Below are 25,894 nucleotides of genomic sequence, written 5' to 3' on the forward strand. Positions count from 1 at the left end.
GGAGACTTGTATGGGTGAACCAATGACGCAAAATAGCTTATTAGGTCATAGGGAAGGCCCCCACAAAGTTTGAGTCAAATAAAAAAATACAAATAAAATCCATTTCCGGTTTTGGTAGAGAATTGCTCATTACATAAAAAATGTGTAAAAATGTGAACCTGATGAATATTCATCAAAAACTGATGAATATTCATGAATTTCTGGTGTAATATTACACAATTTTTTTTGACACAAAATCTGTCCCCATTTCCTGATGAATATTATCACAATTTTTTTTTCTTTGTAGCGGAAATCAATTTTCCAAATAATTTTACATAAAAGTCTCGATATTGACCATTGTTCTAGGTCCAAACCTTGTAAAGATACAGCGATTTGAAAATTGAAAATGATGAAAAACAAGGGGTTGTCCAATAATTGGTCATTTTTGGCCATGATTTTTGAGTCTCGCAAGTATTTTAACCAGAAAGCTCGTCCAATTTCCGATAAGATTGTTTTTGACACCATTAAGCATAACTTACATGTCTACAAAGTTTCATTGAAATCGGAGAGGGTCGGGTACAACTGATTTCCTACATGGCATAGAATTGCTCTTAAGAAAATGGATTTTTTGCATGGACAAAGTTCCATCCAAATAAAAAAAAAAACAAAAGACAAAATCTAAATCTCGAAAACATTTGCAAAACTTTAGATAATTTCTCATTTTCAATATCTCAGTAACCATTTTACCGGTTTTCATTTACTTTTCTGATCTTGTTAGTAAAAATAGTTTTAAAATATTGAAATCAACTCTTACATTTGAAAATGTCCTTCATGAATGTCATGGAATATATAACTAAAAATCTAATCATTTTTACTAAAAAGAGTCATTTAAAATCGGACCAATAGTCACTAGATATTAAGAGCTAATCCACGAGCAGAGCAGACCTTCTCCTTTCGACCTCACCATCTATCAGGGGTTGTTTGGACATATATAACTAGCATTTGTGTCAAATATGAGCACTCTAGGTCAACGGAAAGTGGGGTAAATCGGAATACATTTTTTTAAGGATGAAAATCGTCCAAAATCTTCAAAAGGCTGTAACTAAGGCAAAATTCAATTAAAAAAAAGCAACAAAATGCAGTGTGAGGCATCTCAATTGGTAAGTTCTAAAGAGTGTTATTGGCATTTCTGTGAAAAAATAGCATAATATTCAAACTCAGATAAAAAAGTAGGGGATTTCTGGTACTACCATCTGAGTTTGAGAACGCTTTGGGTAGAGCAGTTTAAGATATAAAATGGACACTTCAAACCAAAATTTTGTGTTTGGATGACGACAGCAATACCAATCCATTTTATTCCTATGGCAAAGAGGGTAATCCAGAATTAATAAAGTCATCTAAAAAAGTCATTATTTCAAATGAAAGCATTCGTTTTGATAAGTCATTTTGATGCAAAATTCATAACCTTGTCGAAATTGATCAATGTTTTTCTATAGTTTCAGAGGGAATCGGTAAAAAAAATAACCTACCACAAAAATACCAAAATTTGCAATAGAAATCTAGAAAGTTTTTGAAAATTTTCAATATTAAAAATACAATATTTCAGGCCATTTATATTAAGGAAATCAGATGCATACCAACGGCGAACATTAAAAAGTGCCAATGTTTTTCTTTCCTCTTTGCAGTCACCTGCATGTGTTTAGTGTGATCATACACTGGAAAGTTAAACAAAAAAAAGCAGCAACATAAACGCGACATCACCCCCCTTGCTCGGCCCAACACAATGGTTCAGTTCAACCATCCGGCCGGTAGACTTAAAAATTATAAATATGTTTGTTTTTATGCGCCGCAAATAGCAAATTTCCCACCATTTCCACGCCAGCCGTGCGCCAGTAAAGTACTAATATCTCAGTGTCGGAAAAATGGTCCAAATTTAATTCTGCAGCAAAAAAAGTGAAAAACGCATTTTCAAGTGTACTCTTGATTGTGGGTGGGCTGTTTTGGAGTGTATAAGTGAAAGTGTGTGTGTGTGGCTTCTAATGGAACGGAAAGGCATCATCCTTTCCTCGGGCTGGAAGCTGGTCCTGGCCAGGCTGCTGACGACGATGGCAATTTGGTCAAGTGCTGCCGATGCCAGTGAGGCAAGGAAATCGAGAGCTCTTTCGAATTTTGCCGCCATCAGGGATGGAAGATGTAAGGAGGACGAAAGAGGAGTAAAATTTTGCAGTCAAGTTTTTGATGCTTTTTTTTTTGGGTGAGAGGTGGGGGAGTAAGATTCCTTACAAGTTTCCGGCATTTTTGGGCCGGCCGAGGGACGAGAGACTTTTGGCCAAGTGAGACGTGTCCGACTTAATGCCGATTATCGGGATCGTCATCATCATCACCATCATCTTTTTATGCCAGTAATATCCACTTATCTAATTCGCTTTTGGTGTGGTGTTCGGAAATTGGTGCAAGTTTGAGATAATTTGAGGAAAATTTTAGAAATCGATATTTGAAGCGATGGAGGAAAAAAATGAGAAAATGTTTTAGTTGAATTATGAAAGTGTAACTAACAATGAATTACAAAACTCAACTGCGATGCAAATCTTAACACTTTCTTGATGAATTATTATTACAATGGCATAACAAAATTATAATATTATCAAATTAATAGATGGTTTTTATTAGGGAATTTAGTTTTTCTCGAGTACCTCTCATTTTGAGGAACTTTTGCTCGACGAAAAGCTGAGAAATACTAATTTGTTGCAAATATTTTTAAAAGCATTTGTCACCCAAAAGAACAAAAAAAGATTTTAAAAAAAAATGTCAAAACTGCAATGAAAATTAAGGTGCAATTAGCTGAAATCAATTTTAAATCCAATTTTCTGTGCTTAGAAACATTTTAAGCATGTTCGGGGTAGTTTAAAATCATTTAATTTTTTTTTAAATTTTCAACGATCAGTACCAAATTTTTTTTTGTCAAAATTTTGTTTTTTTTTTTTTGCAAAAAAAATTAAAACTTATTATTGCAAATCAATTGTACGGACAGGATGAAACACAGGCAACGGCTTCATGTGTTTTTCACATTTTTTATACAAACCTATGCCATTAGCTTTCAACTCGTAGCAAAGTATGTTGAAAAATCTAGGACAGTGCAAAGCATTCCTAGACAGCATAGCAATTCTTCACCAAACCCGGAAATGGATTTAGTCCTATTGTTTAATTTGGTTCAAACTTTTTGGGGTCCTTCTCTATGACTTTTTATTCACAAACATTAAATTTTCCAAAATTAGTATTTTTTTAATTATGAAATATTTTAATACAACTTTTAAGCCTTGAAGACGTATGAAGTCGAGTTATGATTTTTTTAAATGTGTGTTAAATTTTACTAAAAAAATGTCTTTAGTTTTAATGTTAAATCACCAAATTTTCAATGGGCGTTATTTTAAATGCCCTTATGAAATGTTAGTCTTGATTAAAAACGTGGAACATATTTTTTTAAAAAGATCATAAAATTTCACAAATATTTCATTATTAAATATTGAAAATTGGTCCATTAAATCCTGAAATATTGGCACAAGAAGTAAAAAGCTTTGGAAGAGATTAAAAAAACATGTTTCTTGTTTCTTTTCTTTTTATTTCATTGTATTTCAGCAACCAGTGCTCCTCTTCAATGTTCCTTAGGAAATTTTATTGATTTTTTTTCAGACTCTTGGAAAACTATTTTCAGGAATCAACAATCATGGACACCTTTTTAAAAAATTGATAAACGGGAATTTTGCAGATAAAACTAAATTTTAAGTGGCCATTTTTTGAAAACGGTACAATTTATCAAATAATGTGTAAAGTACTTTCTGGTTGCAGTATCGATTTTATTTTTTTTTTACCAAAAACTTTATTTAAAAATATTTCTTCATAATGTGGCTCAGTTGCGGTCTTTTTTTCCCGTTTTAAACAAATAAAAAAATCTTAAAAAAAAATACAATTACTGGAAAGTTAAAAATCGGTATTTTTTTCTTTGCGCCTTTTTTGAACTTACAATTTTGCCGAAGACACCAAATCGATCATAAAATGGGGACTTTATGGTTGAACCAATGACACAAAATAGCTTCTTGATCATAGGGAAGGCTCCCATCAGGGATGCCAGATACACAGATTTGTCTGTATTTCACAGACATTTGAGCTCGTGTCAGACATTTTTTGAGGTACACAGACTTTTTAAAAACTTCATTAAATTGTTATTTTGTTAAAATATCAATCGAAACTTATTTCGTTAGTCTTCAAATGCTTAAAAACACAATTTTTGATGGATTTCTATGACTGTAAATTGATTTAGTTGAATTTTAGACAAAGACACAGACATACACAGACTTTTTCACAGACATTTTAAAAAAATCATGTGGCATCCCTGGCTCCCATAAAGTATAAACCTAATTAAAAAAAATGGGCGAAATACATTTGAAATGAAAAAAATAGTCAGAAATTATGTTTTTTACGACAAATATCTTTTCTAAAACAAGTCATACTGGTTTCAGCTCTCGAACAAAATGGTACAGCTTTTTATTATTTCCTTAAAGCCATATTTCTAGTGTTTGTTTTACTAAGTTTTTGAGCACCTCTCAAACCATATACAGTGTTTTTTAATGATTTTTTTAAAAGGATTTGTTATACCACATGATTTTCAGGTTTATCATTGAGTTCGTTTGAATGTTTTTTCATAGCACAAAAACATGATTCAAATTATACGTCTCATTTGATCATTGTAAACAAAAAATGTAAAACAAACACTCTATATTTCTTTGACAGTAAGGGGTTATTACATTTAAAAAAATAACACCAGTAATTCTATAAAAATCATACCTACAGTGTAGTAAATCATTAACATTATGCAAGATCTTTTTCCAGTTGCTTCAGAAATTAATATCATCAGAAATGAATGTTTATATCAAAATTTCTGATAATCTAATAAATATATGAACTTAACAATTAATATTATTGAACAAAATAATGTTGAATTTTTTTTATTAAATTTTTTTTTTCAGATCTTTTTCAAAATATCGGTTCCAAAAAGTTTAGAATATAAATGCTTCCGCTTGAATTTCGGAAATTCCCGTGAAATTTATAAATTTCCCGGGAAACGGGAAATCTTATTTTCCGGGAAATCCCAGGAATTTCCGGGTTTTTTTTTCGGGACGGGAAATTTGACGCTCTAGTCTAAACGTCCATTTTCGTAATTAAATTGGAATAGGGTACTTTTGGGGTCAAATTGATGCTCGGAAATCTAAAGAAGGAAAACGATTTTTTAGTGATTCGATTATTTGTAGTGAAATTGGCATAAAAATAAATTTGTTTCAAAATCTTAAAGAGAAGCGAAGTGGAAATGTTATCCTAGGTAAAAGGATAACATAAATACCAAAAATAGAGCAGTAGTGGTCCTGGTTGTTTGAAATGCACAGAAATAAGCCAAACTATATTCTTGATCTTTACACTAAGAATTTTCTGCTGAACTTCCACACAATTCTGGCGAAATAAAAACAACTTTGGCTAATTATTAATAGTTTTGTCAAACTCTGCAAAAATTGACATAAATTTGTCAAAATTCATCATATATTTTTTACCAAGCGATAAATTGTTTTGTTTTAGGCAGGATTCTGACTAAGAAACTGAGTGTGTTTGTATTAAAAAAAATATATTTTTCATAAAAGATCAAATGATGTGACAGAGATCCTGAAATAAAAGAGTTTCATGAAAACATTGTTGACTCAAAAATATCAACAGCTTTCCTTCAAAATAAGGGGGCAAGAGAAATTATTGCCGAAACAACTTTTTTTTTGTTAAAACAAAACAAGTTCAAATTTTAGGAATTTTTTTTTGAAATTAAATATGTCTTTATTGAACATTCTTATAATAATTACATTTCTTTTACATGATAAGTGGTATGGCCTAATGCTCTTCATCTTTGTTGTATTTTTCGTTTTATTATTAACTGATCGCATTTATTTATTTGCTTCAAATTGTTTTACATTATTGCATTGAATTGAATACATTTGGGTAAAAAAGAAAAAAAATCACTTAAACAGCTAACCCTAACCTAAAACTAAAAAAAAATAATAAATCCATTGAAATATTCAAAATCACTAGAACGAGTAAACTACGAACTGTATTTTAAGATGAATGCTCCAAGAGTTCTTACTTGTTCCTGGCGAGTTTTGCACCCACACAGAGTTGTTGTCATCTCGATGAAAATGTTCAGAAGTTCTTGTGGTGAAAACAGGTCACTGCTGCCTTCACCCGTTGATGTTGGTTGGTTTTCCCTCGGTTGCTGACTGAAGCCTGGAGGTGTTGTATGCTCTGCAACTCTTTGCCGCTGATTCAACGGCAATGGCTGCAGATTTGGAACCACTCGAACAGATCCCGCTCCAGGTGACGCCAAAGCAGGAAAATCCACGTCTGTGAAAGTTGGTGGTGTTTTGCGACGATTTGGTTGGTGCCTTGTCGTCGCTTGCTGCCGAATTTTTACAAACTCAGCTCGTTTTGGGCAGTTTCGATTCCTGCTCGAATGGTCGCCGCCGCAATTGAAGCATTTGGCTTCAATGTTCTCGTTGATTGTGTTGCAAGCTTGAGTTTTGTGCTCACCTCCGCAGGTTGCACAACGACTCTTGATGAAACAGTTCCTTCCACCATGTCCAAACTTGCATGTTGCTTTACAACGCAAATTCCTGCTTGTGAAAAAACTCGGGTTCAAATCCTTGGCTCCCCGGCCCAACCTTCCAAGCGTTTTTCGAGTGCAAATAATCGCCTAGCATTTATCACCCGGTGCAAAGGTTGTGCTCAGAACCTAGCAGTGCTGTGTAAGAAGCTTGGCCAAGCGCTGAGAAGAGCTTATATAGCAATACAATACTGCTCTGGTTCTAGCGATGCACAATATAAAAGAAGAACGCATGGAAGGTGGTCTACAAGAGTTACGGCTTTTCGGCTGGTCGACACACGCGTTCACCCAATACAATGGTGTTTGCGTGCGAAGTCAACAGAAAGGCCCAACAACAGTAAATTGGGCAATCCTACAATAGACCTATAATCAGGTTTCAGTGGTAGATTACTCAGACAGAAAAAAAAAAATGTCCAAACTGCAAACAGTTCGAACACTGTGTCACGTCACGGTGCACTGGACGATAACGTTCCCAAGTCACGATGATGTTGAAAATTGCCCGAACTGCCTTCAGCTCAGACGGCCTTGTCGATCCTTTCTCGAGATGAACTAGGTACAGTTGATCACGATACTTGATGTCCTTGTTGTGTCTCGTCATCTTGAAGACTTCGATCACGTTCAACTTAAGAGTTTTGAGCTCTTCTTTCAGCACACTCACATCCATGTCGTACAGGCCTCGGATGACCTGTTTCATGGGATCTGGTACGTTTCGCCGAATGTCGTTTCGCCGACGGTCATTTCGCCGAATGTCGTTTCGCCGAATGGTACGTTTCGCCGAAAGTCATTTCGCCGAATGGACGTTTCGCCGAATTGAATAAAATTGTTTTTTTTTTGTATAATTTATGCTATTTGTTCGCTGCAGTGCCATCTTGTAATTCACTCATGCAAACTTGAGAAGGAGTGGCAAGATAATAACATAATAATTAAAAAAGTAAAGAACTTCTCATGTTTCAAAGAATGCAAAAACTCACAGAAATAATACAAATAATCTGCTTAAAAAATGAAGAATGCAAAAACTATCAGAAATTTTTCTAAGCTTAAAAATGAAAAAAAATGCTCATGTTTGAAAGATTGCAAAACCTAACAAAAATTATAGATATAATATGCTTAAAAAACTAAATATACATAAACTCACCGAAATAATTGAAAAATATACCAAAAATATAGAATGCAAAAACTTACAGCAATTTTGCAAAATGTTGTGCTGAAAACCAAAAGAACTGCTCATGTTTGAAAGAATGCAAAAACTCCCAAAAATTATACAAATAAATTACTTGAAAAACAAAGAATCCAAAAACAAACAGAAATAATTTAAATTATAAGCAGCCAACTAAAAGAACTGCTCATGTTTGAAAGAATGCAAAAACTCACAATAATTATACAAATAATTTGCTTAAAAAACAAAGAATGCAAAAACAAAAAAAAATAATCATTATTATAAGCCGAAAATAAAAATAAACTGTTCATGTTTGAAAGAATGCAAAAACTCTCAGAAATAATTTAAAACGTTACTTAATCCACCAGAAGGTGGTTGCTGCCTTCCTCCTGAATGCTTTGGCTAACGCTTACTTAGTAAAGACACTATACATCTGAGTGCTGCCATCTATGATAAATTTTTATTATTCATTTGAAAGCACTGAGTGTTTGTGTGCGTGCACGGCGTGCACTGAGCGGAAAGTTCCGACAGCTATCCGCCGGAGCTTTCAAATTATGTAAATAATGACCCTTTTTAGCACAACCAAAACAGTTTTTCTAACATAACTTTTGAAGTACTGCACCAAACCGGATGAAATTAAAAAAAGACTTAAAGACCTGAAGGCGAATCTGAAAACATAGATCCGGACAAAATCGGTCGGGCCAGTTCCGAGAAAAGTGAGTGAGAAAAAAAAATTCTACGTCCATCCACACGCACAGACATTTGTTCGGAATTTGATTCTGAGCCGATATGTATACGTAAAGGTATATCTAGAAGGCTTATTTAAAAAGTTCAATTTTTGAGTGATTTTATAGCCTTGCCTCAGTGAGGTGAGGAAGGCAAAAATATGCTCAGTAAACAAAGAATGCAAAAACTACCGGCATTTTTTTCAAAATGTTATGCTGAAAATCAAAAGAACTCCTCATGTTGGAAAGAATACAAAAACTTACAAAAATTATACAAATAATACGCTTAAAATACAAAGAATGCAAAAACTAACAGAAATTTATCAAAATTATAAGCAGAAAATTAAAAGAACTGCTCATGGTTAACAGAACGCAAAAACTCACAGAAATAATTCAAATGATATTTAAAACTTAAAACAAGAATGCAAAAACTCACAGAAATGATTTAAAATTGTTTGCTGTAATTAAATAACTGCTTTGAAAGAATGCATAAACTCGCACAATTTGTTTCAACTAGATTATTTCTTAAGCGACTGTTTATGCATGTTTTAATGCATAAACTTATAAAAATAACATACTAAGAAACAAATTTTTTTTTTTTTAAAAGATTGCAAAATCACATTAAACTTTTTCAGAGATGTTAATACAATTTGTGTCCATTTTATAAATTTATTTTACGATTATTTGTCAATTCGGCGAAACGTCCCATTCGGCGAAACGTCCCATGCGGCGAAACGACTTTCGGCGAAATGACCTTCGGCAAAATGACCGTCGGCGAAACGACATTCGGCGAAATGTCCCGCACCCGTTTCATGGGGCGTTTACCTGGATCGTCATGGCTGTAGTATTCAATCTTTGTATTGTTCAGGAAATCCCGAACGTAGTGTAATCCTTTCTGGTAGGTAGCAGAATTTTGAGTCCATCAGCACACAAGCGAATGGATGCTCGTAAAGCACCAGATTTGATAAACCCGGTCAGCCACTTTCGCACCGAATCCGATGACGATGTTTTCACAAAAATGGGTGGCAACTTTTCCCGTCGTTCAAATTCTTCCTTCTCGCTCACGTACACAGGGAGGGTAGCGAACTGGTTTCCAGACAATTTTTGAGCGTCCTTGCTCAAACTGCCTGGCTTTGCAGGTAGCGCTTCGGCATTCTTTAGCTTCTTCAAATCTGCCGATCCCTCTGGTGAGGACCGCCTCTTTTTCTTGCCCTGAGGCATTTTTGCACTTTTTAAGCACTTTTCAGGAGCTAAAATCCAGGAGTACCTCACTGAATGATGGTCCACAAAGGAATTCAAATTTTAGGATGATACAGTCATCCCACATATTCGGAACGGTTTCCAGATCGGTCAATGTTCAAAAAATCATAGCAAATCGATAATTGAACTTAATGATTCGCTTTTACCTTCATTTGAAAGCTTTTCTTGTGATCTTTCGAATGCTGTATCGACTTAACTTTAATATGAAGTTTTTGAAGAATTACTTTGACCCTTGAAATCCACAAATTCGGAACACTTTTTTCTTACGAATGTAAACAAACTTTGAATCTCTCCAGGAGTACATATTTATTACCAAATAATGACTTCTCACACTGAAACCAATGAAACTCAAGCTTAGTGATGTTTTATACATGGTTTGATAACTTTTTTTGTGAAAATATCAGTTAAATTAAGGTGTCCCACAATAGTGGGAGGCACGATAACATCCCACAATTATGAGACAGGCAGTGTTTTGCTGCTCTGGTCAAAATAGTCTTGGAATGAAGTTTTTTTGTTCAAAAAGTACTACTTTTACTAGTGAAATAGCAAGATAAATTCCAAATGAAGGTTCCAAAAATAGTAAGGTCGACAGAAAAGCTACTTTTGGCATGCTATTGACAAATTATTATAAAAGTGTTCCGAATATGTGGGATAACTGTAGTTAGTAAAAAATCTAAAACTTTTGGCAAAACATATTTTCGTCAATTTGTTGATAATTTGCAAATTTGTAACAGTAGAATGTACAAAATATGGAATGTGAAAATTTGATCCATCATTTGTTTGTTGTGCCCAGAGAAATCTTTTTCAACGAGATTCTATGCTCCTCTAACCGGCAGCTCCATTCTTCAGCAAACAAAACCTCTAAGGATATGATTAATGGGGCAGATTACTGAACCTAGTGCGGTGGCACCGTGCCACGTTTTCCGGTCTAATATGCTAGCCCAAGTATACAAACAGATACCTCGCGTCTTCTGAAAAGCATTCCCGTGAAGGAGAAAAAAAAGCTAGAAGAAGCAGGCTCGTTTGGAATGCTGCTCAGTGCCACCCATTCAAGGAAATTGACGGCGACAAACAGTGAGCCAGCCGAGTGAGGCCGTTGGGCGTGGAAGTCAGCGGCGCGGCGGTGGCACTCGTTAGCGCCTTTCCAGGGCCTAGTCTTCAATCTTCCGAAATGGAGCCGAGTTGGATAATCACACTTTGTTCGAGGCTCTCCTCGTACTGGGAGTTTCTTCGATGGAAGATGAGCTAAGATGCACGGAATGCCTGATTTTATATTATTTTGAAAAAAAAATTGAAACCAAATTTATGTTTGTGTTGTTTTTTTCTGATTATTGCATCATTTTTTTTATAGTTTAAGTAAAGCCTAATTTTAAACACAATTCTACTAGAAAAATCTGAAGTTTTTATAATGAAACTTACCATCAATTTAACTTTCGTGATCTTTTCCGTTCAATAACAGCTCAGTACTAATACCCAACGATGCATCTTGAGCAGCAGTTTCAAAGTATATAGCTACTGTATGTGTGCCGAAGCTTTCACTAAGTATTCCTCACACGTCCTTCCGGGGTAGTGGAAGTGAGCAGGGCCAAGATGCCACTCATCACACTGACTCTGTCAGACATGTTTGTGTGTGTGTTTGTCTATGGGTGGGTGGCAAAAGTGAGAAAGCTTCTTGTTTGACTTTGACCATCCACGGTTGGTTCCTGCCTCATCCCCAAAGTCAAATCCAATAAGCTTCGCTCAAAGACTGACTAGACTTCTCCGGGACTTGACTGTGGGCTGGAACGCGCTGGCTTAACTGCCAAATCGTTACAGTAGTTTCCATGGTCGAAAAAGGAAAGGCTCGGAGGGAAAATGATGGAGTATGTTTTATGACTCAATTACATGCGGGGGAAGCACATCGTTTAGGGCAACATCAGAGGAAAAACAAAGTGGCTTTGGTTGCGGCTTAATCAATGTTGATAAATGATTGGAGGGAGTTTTGAGTGCTGTTTGAAGCAGCTTTTAATTTGTCTCCTCTGGGATATCTCTCATCCGAAGTAATTCATCAATCTGGGGAGAGACACTCCTTGGAGTATGAATCGTAACGAGATGGTGATGAATCAAATTATCATTAATTTTGACCTTTTTTGCTTCTATTCTTCTCAAGTTTTGCCCATTTTCACCGTGTTCCAGTGGGGCCAGGGACTCTGTTCGGCGTCCTCCGGGGAGTACGGATCGTGCCAGCCCAACAACGAGTGCGTGCTGAGGGGAGGCATCCCGGCTGGACCGTGCGCCGGAGGGTACGGAACCTGTTGCATTTGTAAGTTTGGGTGTTGGGTTTGTAATTTTTGGGGCATAGCATCATTAACGATTCCGTAAAAAATTGGTCAACTCTACAAAAATATAACATTTCTTAAAAAATCTGAAAGAAATTTCAAAGTTAACCTCATTCTCATTCTCATTCTCATTCTCATTCTCATTCTCATTCTCATTCTCATTCTCATTATCATTCTCATTCTCATTCTCATTCTCATTCTCATTCTCATTCTCATTCTTTTAATTCTCTACCAACTCACACGAAATCGGGAAAAGTTGCCCCGACCCCTCTTCGATTTGCGTGAAACTTTGTCCTAAGGGGTAACTTTTGTCCCTGATCACGAATCCGAGGTCCGTTTTTTGATATCTCGTGACGGAGGGGCGGTACGACCCCTTCCATTTTTGAACATGCGAAAAAAGAGGTGTTTTTCAATAATTTGCAGCCTGAAACGGTGATGAGATAGAAATTTGGTGTCAAAGGGACTTTTATGTAAAATTAGACGCCCGATTTGATGGCGTACTCAGAATTCCGAAAAAACGTATTTTTCATCGAAAAAAACACTAAAAAAGTTTTAAAAATTCTCCCATTTTCCGTTACTCGACTGTAAAAAATTTTGGAACATGTCATTTTATGGGAAATTTAATGTACTTTTCGAATCTACATTGTCCCAGAAGGGTCATTTTTTCATTTAGAACAAAATTTTTCATTTTAAAATTTCGTGTTTTTTCTAACTTTGCAGGGTTATTTTTTAGAGTGTAACAATGTTCTACAAAGTTGTAGAGCAGACAATTACAAAAATTTTGATATATAGACATATGGGGGTTGCTTATAAACATCACAAGTTATCGCGATTTTACGAAAAAAAGTTTTGAAAAAGTTACTTTTTGCGTTTCTCTTTGTTTCGTCGTCCGTGTCTGTCGCGGGTGACCATGAACGGCCATGATCGATGACGACCAACTTTTTCAAAACTTTTTTTCGTAAAATCGCGATAACTCGTGATGTTTATAAGCAAACCCCTTATGTTTATATATCAAAATTTTTGTAATTGTCTGCTCTACAATTTTGTAGAACATTGTTACACTCTAAAAATTAACCCTGCAAAGTTAGAAAAAACACGAAATTTTAAAATGAAAAATTTTGTTCTAAATGAAAAAATGACCCTTCTGGGACAATGTAGATTCGAAAAGTACATTAAATTTCCCATAAAATGACATGTTCCAAAATTTTTTACAGTCGAGTAACGGAAAATGGGAGAATTTTTAAAACTTTTTTAGTGTTTTTTTCGATGAAAAATACGTTTTTTCGGAATTCTGAGTACGCCATCAAATCGGGCGTCTAATTTTACATAAAAGTCCCTTTGACACCAAATTTCTATCTCATCACCGTTTCAGGCTGCAAATTATTGAAAAACACCTCTTTTTTCGCATGTTTAAAAATGGAAGGGGTCGTACCGCCCCTCCGTCACGAGATATCAAAAAACGGACCTCGGATTCGTGATCAGGGACAAAAGTTACCCCTTAGGACAAAGTTTCACGCAAATCGAAGAGGGGTCGGGGCAACTGCTGTGTGAGTTGGCGGAGAATTACCCATTCTCATTCTCATTCTCATTCTCATTCTCATTCTCATTCTCATTCTCATTCTCATTCTTATTCTTATTCTCTTCCTCATTCTCATTCTCATTCTCATTCTCATTCTCATTCTCATTCTCATTCTCATTCTCATTCTCATTCTCATTCTCATTCTCATTCTCATTCTTATTCTCATTCTCATTCTCATTCTCATTCTCATTCTCATTCTCATTCTCATTCTCATTCTCATTCTCATTCTCATTCTCATTCTCATTCTCATTCTCATTCTCATTCTCATTCTCATTCTCATTCTCATTCTCATTCTCATTCTCATTCTCATTCTCATTCTCATTCTCATTCTCATTCTCATTCTCATTCTCATTCTCATTCTCATTCTCATTCTCATTCTCATTCTCATTCTCATTCTCATTCTCATTCTCATTCTCATTCTCATTCTCATTCTCATTCTCATTCTCATTCTCATTCTTATTCTCATTCTCATTCTCATTCTCATTCTCATTCTCATTCTCATTCTCATTCTCATTCTCATTCTCATTCTCATTCTCATTCTCATTCTCATTCTCATTCTCATTCTCATTCTCATTCTCATTCTCATTCTCATTCTCATTCTCATTCTCATTCTCATTCTCATTCTCATTCTCATTCTCATTCTCATTCTCATTCTCATTCTCATCCTTTTATGATCAAAACACTTAGTAACTATTACGGTTTTCATGAAACGATACCATTAAATGATAGTGATCGATGGAGTAATTGGTATCGTAAAAGCATTTAAAATAATCAACTGTCTGTATTGATTTCCATTAAGTCGTACATTAAATCGCGTTCATATCAATTATATGATTCAAATTAAAAAGTGCCTTTTAAAGCCATATAAAACAAGCAACTTGCTGGTTATTCATTCCATTTCAATTGAACACCAAGTAGAAGCGATGGCATTCTTAAAATTTCTCGCAATCCCCTTTCTGAGTATTGCACTTGGTGAAATTCAGACGAACACAGGCTCGGAATGGGTTTCGCAACTTCTTCATCATATCGTGCAAACCTCGGCTGGAACAACGGATATCGTGTTAGGTGAAACGAAATTAGACTCCACTATCGAGCGAATTTTCGACAACATCCGGACCACACTCGACCTGCTGGCGTTACCCAAGCATGAGTCCAGAATCAGTTCGGATGTCAAAAAGAATGTTCTTTACATGGTTGATGGGACAACCGACGGTAACGAGTTCATGCATCCACCTGAGTGTACGTATTATGTGATCATTGTCAACTCCGGAGTCCCAATGGCTCGTCGGGACGTGTTCCAGAGAATCAGTTGTACTCATCTGCTCATGTTGGACATTTCAAACGACCCTCTTCGTGTTCATCGTGTGTCTCCTGCGGATCACCAGACGGCGGAAATCTTCTACGAGAATTCTTCCGTTGCGACGATCTTGGACGATTGCAACGATTGGCGCGGACGTGAAGTTAACGTAATGTACAGCCCAGCGGATCCACCGTATTCTGTAACACTGGACGGTAGGCTCACCGGGCTGGACATCGAGCTGTGTCGGGCGATTTTTGATCATGCTGGGATGCGCTACCGGTTCGTGGAACGACCACCAATCACTTCACCGGACTACGGAAAGTACCAATTGGTGGTATTAAAATTCCTCAACGAAAAAAACATTCACTTGATGGTTTCCAGTGTGTTGTTTATGAGTCCGTTCAGCACAGCTCTGACCGTCTTCGACAAGAAAGGATTTTGCCTGATCATCCCAAAAAATCTACAACGAAACGTGATCTATCACCTGGTGCATCCCTTCAAGTACAACGTCTGGTTGCTGATCGTGGCATTCCTGGCGCTTGATCTTATCCTGGCTCGCTTCTTTGTTGAAGCCTTCCCTCACAACCTGATTATGATCTTGCTTTTTGGGGATTCCCTTGCAGATCATCAGCAGACCCGCTACACGCGATACTATTGTTTCTTCTGTATGGTACTGTTGTTCCTACTATCCGAGGCGTACCTGGCCAAGGCCATCATGTATATGACTATCACGCGCTACACTCCGGATATGCAAACCCTTGACGAAGTTTTTGCCAGTGACGTCCAGTTCAAGGTACCTCCAGGTAGCCCACAGCTTTTAAAAAACCAAGGAGACCTCTACGATCGGCTGCACGAACGATCGATCGAAGATCCGAACTTCAGGTACGACATGGCTGACGATCGTTACGGATACATGGTGTCCTGTCGATACGGGGAGTATTTGATCGAGCGGCACGTGCGCCAAGAGATCCTGGACTTTGGTCAGCGGGGAGCCAAACGTAGGTTCTACATGCTGGATCAAATGGTCAGTTGGGAGTTCAGAAGGTACATAGTTATGAAGCACTTTACGTTCTACGGAAGACTTGAACGCGCAACCAATTGGTTGTTTGAAGGGGGGTTGTGGGACAAATGGAATGCCATGTACCGATTCGATTACGAAAAAGATGGGTTCGATTTTCACATGTGGGACGAGGACGACATACTGGCGCTGGAAGATATTGTAGCGATATGGTACCTGATGGCCACTGGTTTGGTGATTTCTGGTTTGGTATTTCTGCTTGAGTTGTTTTGGAACTGGCTGAAAAAGTAATTTTTTTTCGGTTATAACTTCTGTATTCTGATTTTCTCTAAAGGTTTGCTATAAATGTGATTTTTGGCTTGATGAAATAAATAAAGATTCATTAACACAAATAAAACTAATCTTTCATTTTTCAGGCATGCAAATCCGATTGGAATCAATCTAACACTTATATAACCAATTTTGCTATATTTCTTCTTCCAGTCATGGCCTCCTGCGGTGGAGTTGCACGCGAGAACGGAACCTACTTCGTGAATCCGAACCATCCGGACACGACGGACGGAACGGGCAGCTGTCAGCTGACGGTGCTGAAAATGCACCCGGACATCTGTCAGATCCGGCTGGACTTTGACCAGTTCTCGATCAACGGACCGGAAATCGTGAACCACATCTGCAATAACGATCAGTTCCTGGTCTCTGGCGGCAGTCCAGCGCCAACTATTTGCGGCACGTCCAACGGCGATCACAGTGAGTGTGCTTGGACTGCTTGGATGATCTAAATAACTATAACCTTTAAAAAAAACTTCCAGTGTACATCGACGCTGGAATGGGACAGAGCAATCCAATCATCCTGACCGTAATCACCAGTGGTCCGAGCTATCCGCGATCGTGGCGGGTTCGAATCTCCCAAATCCCCTGCGGAGCAATCTCAAAGGCCGAGCAAGGTTGCCTTCAATACTTCACCGGGGTCAGCGGCCGAATAAAGAGCTTCAACTTTGACACCACCAGTGGTCGCCAGCTGTCCAACCAGGACTACAGTTTGTGCATCCGAACGGAGCGCAACTTCTGCAGCATCCACTACACGGCCTGTCCGGACGTGAGCCGGAACCGCTCGCGGACGTTTACGCTGTCCGGGAACTCGAACATGGCCGTCCAGGCGATGGTCGGAGGGGGAACGCAGGGGGCGCCGAACTCCTGCATGCACGATTGGCTGTTGATTCCGTGCGCCAAGGTGGCGGATCGAATGCCGACGGCCAGTACGTGCGAGGATAAGATTTGCGGTGGGGTTTTCAACGCTGAGGTTAGTTCCGTCGAGAGGACCGTGGTTTCGACGGTGAGGCCGTTCCATCTGGCGTTCCACACGGACTCGGTTGAGGCTCCGATGGATGTGGATAATAGGGGGTTCTGCTTGGATTATGTACAGCAGCCGTGCACTAGTAATTAAGGAAGTGATATGATTGTGTGATAAACAACAGATCTTTTTATTGGGAATAAAAATAAATAATTAAATATATATACCATTTTCATCATTTGAGCTTCATTTTAATTTTTTCGGGAGCACATTTTGGATTAAACATCTACATATCATTCAATTTTCAAATTATTGAATATCGAAAAAAATTAAAAAAAAATATGCAAAAAATGGTATTCATCTGGGTGATGAATATAGAGAATGCGTAAAGTGATTTTCGAATGATCCCACTTTGTTTACATCTACAAAGTAGGAGGCTGTTCAAGCACAAGCATGACTGTTTTTACCAGTAAATAAGCTGTTTTATAATCAGTAGTATTTGTTTTATTTTGTCTTCTCATCGACATTTTTTGCAGTCAAATTGCGTGTGATTTCAATTTTCGATCGATTAGAAGAACTTTTTCTATTTTACGGGTGACGAAGAACTGCGGCGAGAGTGTCATTCTCAGTTTTTAGAATCAGTTTTTAGAATCCTGCAGCTCTTCCTGGTCCAGTGAAAAAACATCGCTAATTCTAGCGAAGCTGATCCAACTATAGCAGAGAAGATTTTCACTACACTAGTAGGTTTTCAAACGGAATTAAACAATAAAGATAGCTTCTGGATGGATACAACCGCATCGACTCCATAAACAACTTCCATTCTATCACAGCGTAATTTTTTTTTCGATTATTAGCAAGACGAAAAAAAACTCCCCGAGGGATCGGCTTCCTGAACACAATGCAACCTGGCCCATGTCTAAATTGTTACCCTAACTCGAGATATTCAATGCAGCAGTTTTGCATACACCCAAAGTTAATGAACGAGAGGATAGTCCTCACGAAAAGAAACGTGAAGAAAGTGCTATTTTGCGAGAGTATAGTGTTCTCGCGTGTTCATTCGTTTATTGGAACAGTTCATCCTATTGAGTGGCTTATATGGACAAATAACCGCCACTTAGTCACCGAACCATGGTGGCCCATACGGCAAAGGCACGGATCAAAATGCCGAAGGTCTTGGGTTCGAGTCTCGGTACCGGTACTTTTTTTTTTGGTAGATGAACTTTATTTTGAAGATGAATCCATGAGTAAAGTACTCTCGGTAATTTCAGGATTTATCCTCTCAGTCCGCACACAGTACCATTTTACTACCAAATCGTGCTCTTTATCCTCTCGTATGCCGATGTCCAGTTCTGGGTGTATGAATCACCCCCCGTCGAAAAAATATTTTTTGTTTTGTTTTCTCTGTAACTTAAGTTCTATTAACGGAACAGCATCTAATTCCAGCGTGCCTCTGATGTTGGCAGGTCAGAACTTTGACATTCAATTAAAGCCAATTAAAAGCGTTTTCAACTGAAATAGAGTGATAAATAGCTCAATAAGAAGTGAGCAAGCAAGTTTCTATCAAAAGTTTTGCAAAATTAGTTGTTTAAATAGTAAAAATCAGCAAATTGGATGGAGTTAGGAGCGAGTCCTTAACCTGCCAAACATACGAGAATTTCCTCTAGGTCGTTTTGGATGCTTCCGGTGCACAGTGGTCGAGATTGCAAAATTAAGTGGAAAATGGATTTTCCGAAAAATGGCGAAGTTTTGGAGCTTTGGTGTCTTCAGAAGAGTTGTTGCAAATGGAAAGGGGCAACTTTTGGTTTTGTTGAAAATTAGGGTGGTTCACTATTAGGGTGATTTTGAAAATCTAACTTTTCGGGAATATTTTTGGGATTTTTTTTGTCTTCTAAAAAGTTGTTTTGCTTGCTAATCGAAGCAACCAAAATTTTATCTCATAATCTACGCCTTCTACGACCAAATTAATAGAAAGCATCTAAGCAAACCTTCAAAAATCAGTTTTTTGAATGTGGCAATTCAGGGTTAAGTTTTAGAGAAAAGTGTTATTCGGGGTACTTTTAGAGCTCTAAAAAACAAACAATTTTATTTTTTGACAGGTCAATTTGGACTTAAGGGTCAAAAGTTACAGCCATTTTAAGTTACAAAAGATGCAAATTTAAAACGATAAAAATATCTCGAAAAGGCGCAAGCCAAATTTTAAGAACTAGGTTGCATTTGAAAGAGGATATTTAGCACTACTAACGCTGAAAAAATCCCAGGGGTGTTTTTCTTTTATCTAGAGATATCTTCATTTGAAAAAGGCTAATTTTCAAGGGAAAACCTTATGGGACCAACCTAACAAATTTAAAAAATTGCCCAAATATATGTTTTTCCATGTAATTTTGCCCGCTGAATCTGAATCTGCTCAGAATAGACCCAAAGTGTCGCAAAATTGATTTTTGGCCATGTGGAATTATCATTTGAACACAAAATATGACCAAAAATCGATTTCGTGACACTTTGCCACATTCAAAAAACTGATTTGAAGGTTTGCTTAGATGCTTTCTATTAATTTGGTCGTAGAAGGCGTAGACTATGGATAAAATTTTGGTGTCTTCGACAAAGTTGCTTGGATTGGCAAGCACAACAACTTTTTAGAAGACAAAAAAAACCCAAAAATATTCCCGAAAAGTTAGATTTTCAAAATCACCCTAATAGTGAACCACCCTAATTTTCAACAAAACCAAAAGTTGCCCCTTTCCATTTGCAACAACTCTTCTGAAGACCAAAGCTCCAAAACTTCGCAATTTTTTGGTTTTTCACCATTTTCCACTTAATTTAGCGATCTGGACCACTGTGCGGTGTCATTATACGGTATATTGTTAGAAAAATCCAAAATATGGTCCCATTGGTTGGTTCCCGCAACCGGTTCCAGTGGAAATCCGGAATATTGGCCAAAACTGAGCGAAATCTTCAAAATGTTGAAATTTGTTGCTCTTTATGCGAAAAAACATACTATTGCTTCAAACAATCAATACAAACTTTAATAATTGTTTGTCCAAGCATGTCCGAAGGTGTTTTATCGAAAATGTGGCCATTGAGAACCGGTTCTGGCTAATCCGGATCCGGAAACTAGAAAACATTTAAGAAGTTTTTTTTTCAAAATTCCTGTGTGTAAGACAATTTAGAAAAAAAAACGTGTTATTAAAGCATTCTTTGCTACTTTATATTTTCAGACTCCCAAAATATGACCAAGGGGCCAATGGGAACCTGTTCTAAATGTTCCGGATCAGGGAACCAGTGAACACTTGACAATTTCATTTAAATTTGAAAAGAATATTTTAGTTTGAAAATTTCAAAATTTCTTAAAAAGAATCTAAATTTATTTAAAAACAGATTAAAAAATGTAGCCAGATGGCCAACCGGACCCTGTTTTAAGAGTTGTTGAAATGTTGTCAAATATTTAAGTTAAGAAACTTTCAAGATTCCTTTAATGAATTTAAATTTATTTAAAATCAGATTTATATATGTGGTCAATGGGAACTTGTTCTAATAAATGCGGATCAGGGAACCAGTGGACACTTGACATCTTAATTAAATTTATTTAAAAAACAAAGTTGCTAGATTTAAAAGATTCCTGGAAAACGCTGAATTAATTTCAATTCAGATTCAGCAATGTTGCAACATGGCAAATGGGAATCTGTTCCAAATAATCCGGATCAGGAAACCGGTGGACACTTAACATTTTAATTGAATTTATTTAAAAAAACATAGTTACAAGATTTATAAGATTCCTGTTAAAAAAAAAGAATTAGAAAGAATTGAAAATTATTTTGACATTTTAATTAAATTTATTTTATTAACATAGTTACTGGAATTATAAGATTCCTGTAAAATATCAGAATTTATATGAAATTATTTTGACATATTAATTAAATTTATTTTAAAAATTTGAATTTATCAAAATCCTCTTAAAAATCACAATTAATTTAAATTATTTTGACATTTTTATTAAATTTATTTCAAAAAAATCATAGTTGCTTAGTAAGATTCCTGTAAAAAATCTGAATTTATTTAAAATCAGATTCAGAAATTTTCCAAAATGGTCAATGGGAACCTGTTCTAAAAAATTCGGATCAGGAAACCAGTGGACACTTGACATTTTAATTAAATTTATTGATAAAAAAACATAGTGAATAGATTGATAAGACTCCTGTTAAAAAATTAGAATTTATTTAAAACTATTTTAACATTCTAATTAATTTTTTTTAAACATATTTACTAGAATTATAAGATTCCTGTAAAGTATCTGAATTTATTTAAAATTATTTTTACATTTTAATTCAATTTAATTCAATTTAAATTTCGATAGTTATTGATAGATGAAAGTTCCCTCCAAGTTTGGTGAAGGACATGTCTAAAAGTGTACCTAGTTGACCTGGAATGACATTTATAGTATTTTTGGTGTTGATTATTTGTAAATTGACCGAGAATCGATAAAAAAGCTGACTAGTTTACAAATGGTCATTAGGTAATTTTGAAAACTTACCCTAGAATATTTCAAGAATAGCCTGAAAAGCTTTTAGTTAAAAAAAAATTCTTTCAAAAAACGTTCCATTTTTTGATTAATGATTAGGTATTCCTGATTTTATTTGTAATGATCGTTGTTAATAATCGTGGATCTTAGACAATTACACATGATAATGCTATTAATTAAATTTTAAAAAATAGACTTAATTTTTTTTTTTAATATTATCAGTTGATTTTTATCAAATGTTATTCCATTCAACTATTAAATGTTTTATTTTTGTTTATAAATTGTCAAAGCTTTTTGTTTTAGTACATCTTTCCTAAGAAAAACTTAAAAAATGGTGATTTCTTACAATACAATACTTTTAAGTACTTCAAAAAGTGAAACAAAGTAGTGATGATCACGTATGTAGCTAAAATTATTAATTATGTTTCATATAACAAACAGAGAAGGTTCAAAAATAATCAACACGAAATTTAATTCAACAAACTAGAGACATGTTTTACACTATATTTTTTTTTTTAATTATTTAGCTATAGAACTCAAGAACTTTATATATTTTTAAGACAAACTTATTAAAACAAATAAAAAATAAATGGTTCATGAAAATACTAAAAGGACAAATTTCTCAACACAACAATTCAAAGTCCGCTCTGAAAAACTGAATTTCACTTTTATATTTTGATTCGTCACATGAGCGTTTTTGTTCCTGCTCCGGTTTTTTTTTTGCATATAACACTAAAAGATCCCATAACTATGATGAATCCATCCTCTCTGTGTGAAAAAGGGGAAATATAATGCGTCCTTCTTCTGTCTTTTCTTGTTTTCTTTTTTATTTGTTTGTGGTAATAGAAAATCTGACAACAATCATTATTAGACTTTTTGATTTCTGTGTGTTCAACGTTAAATGTCACTTTCGACCCCGTGCAAACTCCGCATGGGGCCAATGAATATGTTCAAATGTGTGTGTGTGTGTGTGTGTGTGTGTGTGTGTTTGTGAGTAATTTGTCCTAAAATTCGTTCGTATAAGTACAGCTCACGACGCTTTCATTTTGTTTGGTTTCTTTCTACAATAACAATTCTGTTCCATTAATTCCACGAGTGGGGGCGATTTTCCTCTAGCATAATTTGACTTTTACACTACAGTCGGTTGTATTTGACACCATTTCAGAATGCGCGTGTGTGTTTTTGTGTTTGTTTTGTGATTGGGTGTAACAAAATATCGTATAAAAGAGTTCGATCGCTCTTGTTAGTTAACGTACGCTAGTGATTTTCTTCCTGTTCTTCTAGTTTAGTCGGCAGCAAACGTATCCTGAATGTCTTTTATGTATTTGTTTGTTTGTCATGTTTCGTTTTTATTATATGTTTGTTGTAATGTTTGAGTAGTTCAGTTTGGTTTGTTTTGTTTTTTTTTTAGTTCTTATATATAGTAATAGCTACACGTTGACTTTCGTTCAAGATGAAAATTTTTGAAAATATGTTTTGTTTTGATAATGCTATCCATTACGTTTACCTGTGCTTTCAGTTGATAAAACATTACAAATACATTGATAGAGTTTTGCGAATGATAAAAATGTTTTTTGTATTTTGTTTCTTTTTTTTTTTTTTTTTGCTAAAGATGCATAAATCTGGGTTCTTTTAATCGTAATACTTTTTAACATTGACAATAATGATTAACCTAGCTCTTGCTCTTAACGTGACCACTATTAGTTTGCTTCTTTGGTTCGATTTGTTTTTTTTTTTAATTATACGGCAATACATGACAACACTGACATTGAATTTATCTTTTCACTTAACGAACAAAAGGAATCATCCTTCCCCATAATTATTGACATTTTAGTTTATTATACTTCTCTCTAAACATTACAGCTGATGTGATTGATCTCTAGTTAGTGATTTGTGTGAGTGTGTGTGTTTTTTTGTGATTTCTTGTAACTATTTCATTACCCTTAAAGATGCTCTATAAGTAGATTCTTTTTCAATGTGAATTTCCTTTACCTTTAAAGCTTATATCACCATTAACGAGTTTTCTTTTTGATTTATTGGTCATCATTTGCAGCATCTGTTGCACTCAGTTTCAACGGTTTTTTGTTTGTTTAAATCTCCTCTGTTTTTAAATGCTTTAGTTATCTACTGTTCGTTCCTGCTGTTTCTTGTAAGTTTTGGCTAGCTAGTGATTTCGACACAAAATTTACTTCAACAACTAGTTTGTTACTTCTTGATTTTTTTTTTCGTCTGGCACAAACTTGCATTTTTTTTGTTTCGGGGATGGTTGGTAATGCTGCCTTACTTGACAATCAATCACCAATATGATTTAAAGAAAAATGTTAAACACAAGTAAAGTGAAACGTGCTTTTTAACTAAACACTTGCTGTGCTGTGCACCTTAACTCATTAGAAACATTTTAGAGCTCTCCTCAAAATGCGATTTAGACCAAAATAAAAACTCATCATCGTTCCAATGCTCACTCGCTAAACTGGCAACCATAAACGTTAATCGTTCTTGGAAACGACTAGCGTTTTCCTCACCCACGGGAGATGATCTTAATTAGGCCAATTAGGCACAAAATAAAAGGAAAATAAAACAGAACGAAAGCGAATCTTCACGTTTTGCTAGCCCTGCGCATATTAATTGCAGAATTTGTCGGCTTCCAAGCGCCGGATAACCGGATAGCCGGTAGGCTAAAAATATACTTTATAAAATGTTTAAAAGACGTGCCTGGAACAATCGTTACCCAGGAGGAGATGAATTGAGCTGGAAAGCTGTTTGAGAGGGAGTTGGAGAGGTTTTAGCGAATGGTTTTTGGTCGAAACATAAAAAAATAGAATTTGATAAAATATGACGTTACCAAAATAAGCATTTCTCATCACAATTTCCACCTTGCAGCTTTCACCAATTTAGCAGTGGCAGAAGTCTTGACAGGGTTGCCAAATATCTAAAGTTTACGATTTATCGGAAAAGTATTTTTTTTTTTGCAATGTAATGATTTTTACAAATATGTTTCTGATAGTCGTTTTCATAAGCAAAAGTTGAGCTTGAAAAAAAAATCCACTTCAGTGACATTATTTGAAGACAAGGTTACCAGATCTTCAAATTTATGAAATATCGTAGAATCGCTAGTCTTTCAACGATGCGCTGAAAATCGGTAGTTTTTATATAAAATACCAAATTCGCATCATTTAGGCTAGATAATTATGAAAGCTTCACTTTAGTGCTGATAACTTCGGACAGGGTTGCCAGATCTTTCGATTTTTCAAATGTTTGAAATCATTGGAAATTGGTCCGAAAAATCAGGGGGCAGAAAAATGTTTTCAAAAAACTTAAAATTTTTAATTTGAGCTCAGGAAGTAAGTCCCTACATAAAATTGGATTAAAATCTGCATTTAAACATAAGATTACCGTGTTTTAAAATATTCAGGATGAGTTTCAATTTGAATTTTAGGTGAAATTCATTTACAGTGAAATGTATGATCTCAAAACTCTCCAATTCCATGGTAATTTTTTGACTAAAGAGCAATTCACTGCAAAATCGATCGATTTTATGCATGTTTATCACTTGTAATTTTTGATATGGCTCAAGCCTTGTGCTGGCCATCCCTATGACCAAAAAAGCCATTTTGTGTAATTGGTGTCTTCGGCAAAGTTGTTGATGTCCAGAAAAAAGAAATTTCAATATTTTCCAATTTTTAAAGTGATTTACAAAACATATTTTTATTCAAAAAATATTGTTGAAAATTATGCTGGAAAGTTAGTTTTTATTTTGATAATTCACAAACATTTTTTTTTCACATTGAAAATTGGGTCATAAGTTGCTAAAATATTGGTTTCGTTTCATCCACTGTATCACTGTATCTATAATTGAAGAAATGGTAACTCATGACACTATTAAAAAAATGAAAACTGCAATTTGGATTTTGAGAAATTATTTTTTTGTGAAAAAGTAAGTTTAAGAATCAGCAAAATAATATAAAAAACCGTGCTCTAATTATAGTCCTCATAATACCTCCAACTCTGCTGAATGCACTAAATCGATAAGAAATTGTTTTACCATCAGTATTCTATGGACA

The 25,894-nt window shown here is 35.5% G+C and overlaps 2 protein-coding genes across 2 annotated transcripts in view; one reads left to right on the forward strand and one right to left on the reverse strand.

Moving 5' to 3' along the window:
- The window catches only part of LOC120414119 (band 7 protein AGAP004871), a 420,902-nt gene that overhangs the window by 56,653 nt on the left and 338,355 nt on the right, over nucleotides 1-25,894 (reverse strand). The gene's annotated exons all lie outside the window — the stretch shown is intronic.
- LOC120414128 (uncharacterized) lies at nucleotides 1,921-17,470 on the forward strand. The gene is made up of 4 exons (XM_039575160.2): nucleotides 1,921-2,172; nucleotides 11,961-12,113; nucleotides 16,510-16,773; nucleotides 16,836-17,470. Exons 1-4 carry the CDS (start codon nucleotides 2,019-2,021, stop codon nucleotides 17,468-17,470), a joined length of 1,206 nt encoding a protein of 401 aa, XP_039431094.2. The 5' UTR covers nucleotides 1,921-2,018.

This window comes from Culex pipiens, chromosome 3 (assembly GCF_016801865.2).
Source record: "Culex pipiens pallens isolate TS chromosome 3, TS_CPP_V2, whole genome shotgun sequence".
In the NCBI taxonomy this organism is placed as follows: Eukaryota; Metazoa; Arthropoda; class Insecta; order Diptera; family Culicidae; genus Culex; species Culex pipiens.

What these genes read in the sequence shown, in the direction of transcription:
- LOC120414128 (XM_039575160.2), top strand. Translation starts at nt 2,019, where the DNA reads ATGGAACGGAAAGGCATCATCCTTTCCTCGGGCTGGAAGCTGGTCCTG. An exon ending in CGCCATCAGGGATGGAAGAT is followed by an intron (nt 2,173 to 11,960) that starts GTAAGGAGGACG and finishes ATTCTTCTCAAG; the next exon opens with TTTTGCCCATTTTCACCGTG. An exon ending in CACGTCCAACGGCGATCACA is followed by an intron (nt 16,774 to 16,835) that starts GTGAGTGTGCTT and finishes AAAAACTTCCAG; the next exon opens with TGTACATCGACGCTGGAATG.